The sequence below is a fragment of the Salvelinus fontinalis genome, chromosome 10 (genome assembly GCF_029448725.1).
Source record: "Salvelinus fontinalis isolate EN_2023a chromosome 10, ASM2944872v1, whole genome shotgun sequence".
NCBI lineage: Eukaryota > Metazoa > Chordata > Actinopteri > Salmoniformes > Salmonidae > Salvelinus > Salvelinus fontinalis.
Genome location: NC_074674.1, coordinates 15,222,709 through 15,229,461, shown reverse-complemented (window position 1 = coordinate 15,229,461; position 6,753 = coordinate 15,222,709). Strand labels below are relative to the sequence as shown.

At 43.8% G+C, this 6,753-nt stretch overlaps 1 protein-coding gene across 1 annotated transcript in view; it reads left to right on the top strand.

Annotated features, from left to right (window-relative positions):
• Positions 1–1,136: 1,136 nt before the first annotated feature.
• The window catches only part of LOC129863677 (endothelin-converting enzyme 2-like), a 46,709-nt gene continuing 41,092 nt past the window's right edge, over positions 1,137–6,753 (top strand). Inside the window, exons 1-2 of the mRNA XM_055935827.1 lie at positions 1,137–1,202; positions 6,582–6,714. Coding sequence (XP_055791802.1) covers positions 6,633–6,714 — 82 coding nt within the window. The 5' untranslated portion in view covers positions 1,137–1,202; positions 6,582–6,632. The remainder of the gene's footprint in view (positions 1,203–6,581; positions 6,715–6,753) is intronic.

The following is a 6,753-nucleotide window of genomic DNA, read 5'->3' as shown; positions in this document are numbered from 1 at the left end:
GAAACCCAGTGTATTCTGCACCTGGATCAGGGAACTCCTGTTGTTTACTAGACACCACACAGGAAGGCTTGCTGATGGTGCAAGTAGGGTTGCTGAGGGTGCTGGAGCACGCCCTGAAAAGTCTGAATAATAAAACAAATGTAATTAAAAATGAAACATTTGGGAGAAAACCTTTTTTCCTCCCAAAAGTAATGCACTGGGCCTTTACTAGTCCTGTATTAGTAGACCTATATAGCCGTCTACATGCACTATTTCTGCCACTACCCCTCTTTTACTTATGTAAATTAGATATTTCTGTATTTAGTGTTCAATCAATTTGCAAAAAATTCTACAAAAATGTTTTAACTTTGCCATTATGGCATATTGTGTGTAGATGGGTGAGGGGGAAAAATACTTTTAATCCATTTTGAATTCAGGCTGTAACACAACAAAATGTGAAATAAATCAAGCTGTATGGCTAGCTAGCTAGTTAGCTATGCTATTAGACTGGATCTAGTTTATGGTCATTATACATACAGGCTTTGTCTCTTAGTGGCTATGTCTAGATATTTTTGCCAAATGTAATTAAAATTCAACTGACATCTCCATTTGTGTGAATGTGTCTGAAGACTGGGGTACATTCCTTAGTGAAGACCATAGTCAACCGTAGCTAAATGTTTTGCAAGGTAAACCAGATTATTTTCTCCCTGTTTCAACCCACTTGCACTGTGGCATTGGAGAGAAAATGTTGCCATATTCAAGCTAATATCCTGTAATTCTGCACATTTTTTCATGGGGCGGAGAGATTTTTGTTGTTGCTGCAGCTTTCAAGCTAATATCCTGCAATTCTACACAATTCCCCACGAAGCAGAGAAAAAACGCTGCATTTATGTAAATCAAACAGTATTGAGTTGATTTAAAAAATGGTGTAGTACTGTGGATACCAATATCCCTGTGAGCCTCCCAGTCCCATGTTGCCCAAGGCTAAGAACATAAATTGTAGATAAATAATATGACAATGTACTGTATTACACTCTAAATTTATTCCATGGATCCCTTGGTCCAAATTATTTTAAGATCTGTTCGCAGATCCCCTGCAGTACCTCTGACCCCACTTTGAGAACACCCGAATAGCCTATAGAGAGGTGTGGCGGGTGCACGCGATAGCAACACTGCACGCCCTACATCGACGGAGCTCTCAAACAAGCAGGTATTACAAACAAGTAAGGCACTCTTTTATAAACCGAAATAGTAATTGAGCCCGTATTGCCGTTAATAGCACAAACGAATGGTGTACACCTGAATTTAATGCAACAGCAGTTATGGAGTTGTAGAAATGGGCATGTTTGTACTTGACGCATGTGGGGAATTGAGAACGGTAGTTTGAAGTGTTCGTTAGAACAGTAGATGAGAGCTCGCAATCGCATCGTCACAATGTCTCATGCGAAATGGGTCAATTTAGAGCACCTTCATCTCTTGAATGTTTTGTCATTCAGGTCCAAAAGAGTAATTTTCAGAGCGAATCAATATAAAACTTAGCAGCTAAAGGACAAACGGTAAACTTAGATGTAATTTTATTTTAAATTCTTACTTGGAAGGAACACTTACACCATTTTTGCAGGCATACGTTTCAGATTGTCACCTATATCAATGAATTGTGTACAGCCTGATTAATCAGACTACTACAGAGTGCTTTTCCGCAGACATATAGAATATTTTTCCGAAAACATAGAATAATGTCCTCTCTGATTCATGTCAAATCACATTTTATTTGTCACATGCGCCAAATACAACAGGTGTATACTTTAAGTGAAAGGCTTACTTACAAGCCCTTAACCAACAATGCTTTAAGACGTTTTGAGAAAAAATAAGTGTTAAGTAAAATAAAAAAATAAAAGTAACAAATAATTAAACAGCAGCAGTAAAATAACAATAGCAGGTTATATACAGGGGGTACTGGTACAGAGTCAATTTGTGGGTTAGTTGAGGTAATATGTACATTTGTTTGTATTTTTTGTTTAACCTTTATTTAACTAGGCAAGTCAGTTAAGAACAAATTATTATTTACAGTGACGGCCTAGGAACAGTGGGTGTTAACCTTGTTCAGGGGCAGAACGACAGATTTTTTACCTTGTCAGCTTGGGGATTTGATCCAGCAACCTTTCGGTAACTGGCCCAACGCTCTAACCACTAGGCGACCTGCCACCCCCTCTACATGTAGGTAGAGTTAAATTGACTATGCATAGATAATAAACAGAGTAGCAGCATTGTAAAAGAGGGGTCTGGGTAGCCCTTTGATTAGCTGTTCGGGAGTCTTATGGCTTGGGGGTAGAAGCTGTTAAGAGGCCTTTTGGACCTAGACTTGCCGTGCGGTAGCAGAGAGAACTAGGGTGACAAAGGTGGCTGGAGTCTTTGACAATTTGTAGGGCCTTCCTCTGACACCGCCTGGTGTAGAGGTCCTGGATGGCAGGAAGCTTGGCCCGGTGATGTCCTGGGCCGTACGCACTACCCTCTGTAGTGCCTTGTGGTCGGAGGCCGAGCAGTTGCCATACCAGGCAGTGATGCAACCAGTCAGGATGCTCTCGACGGTGCAGCTGAATAATCTTTTGAGGATCTGAGGACCCATGCTGAATCTTTTCAGTCTCATCACATCCCTGAGGGGCCCTTGTGTTGAGGATCATTGTGGCGGATGTGTTGTTACCTACCCTTACCACCTGGTGGTGGCCCGTCAGGAAGTCCAGGATCCAGTTGCAGAGGGAGGTGTTTAGTCCCCGTATTGATGGGGTTCTGAGTGACGGTTTACGACACTCTTTTACAACACCTGTGCTGTATGTGTGGCAATGGCGGAATAACATTCAAACTCGTTCCAACTATGATCGATGGTGCGGGTTGTCCTTGCTCGCTGTAACTAACAAAGTAGTACATGGTTACAGGTGTGGAAATTGTGTTTTTTCTGTGAATATTGGGATTTTGTGGAAGTGCAATGGATGTAATCAAGCCACCAGAGGCTTTGAGCCTGGATGGGAATGTGGACGCGAATTGGGAAAACATTTCGGCAGAGGTTTTTGTTGTATATGTCTGCCATTGGAGATACAAAGGAGCCGGATGAATGTAAAGTTGCTCTCTTTCTTACTATAGCGGGACCACAGACAATCAATATATTCAATACCTTCATGTCTACAAATATGGAGGATAAAGAAGGATTACTTTATCCTATCCTAGGTATTCCTAGGATAGGATAATTGATCCAATTGAGACTAAAGGTTTGTGTCGGCTAACTGATAAGGGTAAAACAAGAAGCCACACACTTGTGATTGTACGAGAGGGACATGATTCTCTTTTGGGGGATACAGCATGTGAGTCGTTGGGACTGGTTAAGCGAGTGTACACCATTAATGACTTTGACTGGCTGCACAGTGTTCAACGGGTGACAAGTTATCAAAAGGGTGAGGAGATTGCTCAAAGATATTCGGATGTGTTTTTTGGAGCATTGCTTCTCATTCACTCTATTTCCCTCAGAGAATGCCAAGCCAGTGATTTATGCACCACGCAGAGTTCCGGTGCCACTACGGAAGGATCTAAAGAGTTTGGAAGAATGGTAAAACTCTATGTGCTCGTGAAAACAGAGGAGCCAACAGACTGGGTCAATTCCATGGGGTGTGTTCGGAAAAGGAATGGAGATCTGAGAGTCTGTATGGACCCCCAAGGACCTTAAATGTATCAAAAGGGAGCCTGTTCAGATTCCTAAGAGGGATGAGATAGTGTGTGAAATGGCTGGCGCACATTATTTCTCCAAGTTGGATGCTTAAAATGGATTCTGGCAGGTGGTGTTGGATGCAGCCAGCACCAAGCTTTGTACAGTCCATACCTCCTTTGGAAGATATTCCTTTAAGAGGTTACCATTTGGCATAAGTTCTGCCCCTGAGCTCTTTCACAAGGCCATGGAAAGCGTCCATTGAGGGGTTAGAGGGAGTTTGAGTGTATATGGATGATTTTGTGGTCTGTGGGTCCACTTCAGGAACACAATGAGCGGTTGGAAAAGACTGCAGATGGTTCAGAAGCATGGGTTGAAGCTAAATCGGGCTAAATGTCAGTTCTGTGTGAAGGAAATCACATTTCTTGGATAGGCTATCCTCAGAGGGTGTGCAACCTGATCATGCCAAGGTCAAAGCAGTGAGGGAGATGGCTAATCCCACACATAGGAAAGGCATTCAGCGTGTTTTGGGTATGGTCAATTATTTGGGGAATTTTGTTCCAAATCTGTCAGCTAAAACAGTGAACTTAATAACACTCCTTCAGGACAAGACGGAGTTCTCATGGAACATAGAACATGAAAGAGAGTGTGACAATGGAAAGAACATTTTGGCTGAAGAGCCAGTGCTAACGTTTTTCGAACCTGACAGGCCTACTAAGGTGTTCACGGACGCCTCCAAAGATGGCATTGGAGCAGTGCTGCTTCAGGAGCATCAAGGTATGTGGAAGCATGTGGCTTATGTGGCCCGTTCGGAGGAGGAGGCTGCCTTACATGTGGATATGGTCATGGAGTCACTTCGTTTGTGGTGCTTTCGCTGTAAAGCCTATTTGAAATCGGACACTTTGGTGGGATTAACAACAAGATTACCTTTAAAATGGTATAAGATACATGTATGTTTGAGGAATTTTAATTATGAGATTTCTGTTGTTTGAATTTGGCTCCCTGCACTTTCACTGGCTGTTGTCATATCATCCCGTTAACGGGATTGCAGCCATAAGAAGTTATTAAGAACACTAAAGAGGCCTTTTTACTGACTCTAGGTATTTTTCAAAGAAAGATGCCCAGGGTCCCTGCTCATCTGCGTGAATGTGCCTTAGGCATTCTGCAAAGAGGCATGAGGACTGCAGATGTAGCCAGGGCAATAAATTGCAATGTCCATACTGTGAGAAGCCTAACGCAGCGCTACAGGACGGACAGCTGATCGTCCTCGCAGTGGCAGACCACGTGTAACAACACCTGCACAGGATCGGTACATCTGAACATCACACCTGCGGGACAGGTACAGGATGGCAACAACAACTGCCCGAGTTACACCAAGAACGCACAATCCCTCCATCAGTGCTCAGACTGTCCGCAATAGGATGAGAGAGGCTGGACTGAGGGCTTGTAGGCCTGTTGTAAGGCAGGTCCTCACCAGACATCACCGGCAACAACGTCGCCTATGGGCACAAACCCACCGTCGCTGGACCAGACAGGACTGGCAAAAAGTACTCTTCACTGACGAGTCGCAGTTTTGTCTCACCAGGGGTGATGGTCGGATTCGTGTTTATCGTCGAAGGAATGAGCGTTACACCGAGGCCTGTACTCTGGAGCCGCATTGATTTTTGGAGGTGGAGGGTCCGTCATGGTCTGGGGCAGTGTGTCACAGCATCATAAGACTGACTGCAATGACAACAAGCTCAATCTCAACGCTGTGCGTTACAGGGAAGACATCCTCCCTCATGCGGTACCCTTCCTGCAGGCTCATCCTGACATGACCCTCCAGCATGACAATGCCACCAGCCATACTGCTTGTTCTGTGTGTGATTTCCTGCAAGACAGGAATGTCAGTGTTCTGCCATGGCCAGCGAAGAGACCGGATCTCAATCCCATTGAGCACATCTGGGACCTGTTGGATCGGAGGGTGAGGGCTAGGGCCATTCCCCCCCAGAAATGTCCGGGAACTTGCAGGTGCCTTGGTGGAAGAGTGGGATAACATCTCACAGCAAGAACGGGCAAATCTGGTGCAGTCCATGAGGAGATTCACTGCAGTACTTAATGCAGCTGGTGGCCATACCAGATACTGACTGTTACTTTTGATTTTGACCATTATTACATTAATAATTAACGCAGTTGACAGTGAGGGGACGTTTCTTATTTAGCTGAGTTTATATTTAAAACCAAATACTTAGACCTTTACTTAAGTAGCATTTTACTGGGTGACTTTCGCTTTAACTTTAGTTATTTTCAGTTAAGTTATCTTTACTTTTTCCACCACTGGACCTTACAATTATTTGTATGTGTGGGGTACAGAGATGAGGTAGTCATTAAAAAATCATGTTATACACTTATTGCACACAGTCCAAGCAACTTATTACTGTATGTGACTTGTTAAGCACATTTTTACTCCTGAACTTATTTAGGCTTGCCGTAACAAAGGAGTTATTGACTCAAGACATTTCAGCTTTAAATGTTTTATTAATTAGTAAAAATGGCAAAAAACATAATCCCACTTTAACATTATGGGTTATTGTGTGTAGGCCAGTGACGACAAATCTCAATTTAATCATTTTTAAATCGAGGGTGTAACACAACAATGTGTAAAAAGTCAAGGGATGTGAATACTTTCTGAATACACTGCATACCTGTATATATTTCAGAAGGGGATACAGGCCGGTAGGAGAACCAGTGGGATGAGTGGACGCAGGGATTGAACCCTGGTCTCCGATGGGGCGATCTGTATCTGTGACGTGCCATAAATGTTAAAATCCACCACGGCTCTGCACGAATGGAGGCCCTCTTAACTGTTTCTGTGGCATTTGTGATGTCATCCCATCCACTATTCTTTCTCTGACTCGTGTTTCCACAGGTTCGCTTCCGGAAGGGTGGCATCCAGCTTCTCAGTTCCCCGGGCAAGAGGATGGTGCTGGCTGGCGTGCTGCTTTCCTCTGTCCTCGGCCTGTTCGGATGTACCGTCACTCTAGGCATGCGCCACAACAAAGGTGAGAGGCCTGTGGTTACACACGCACACACGCATGCAT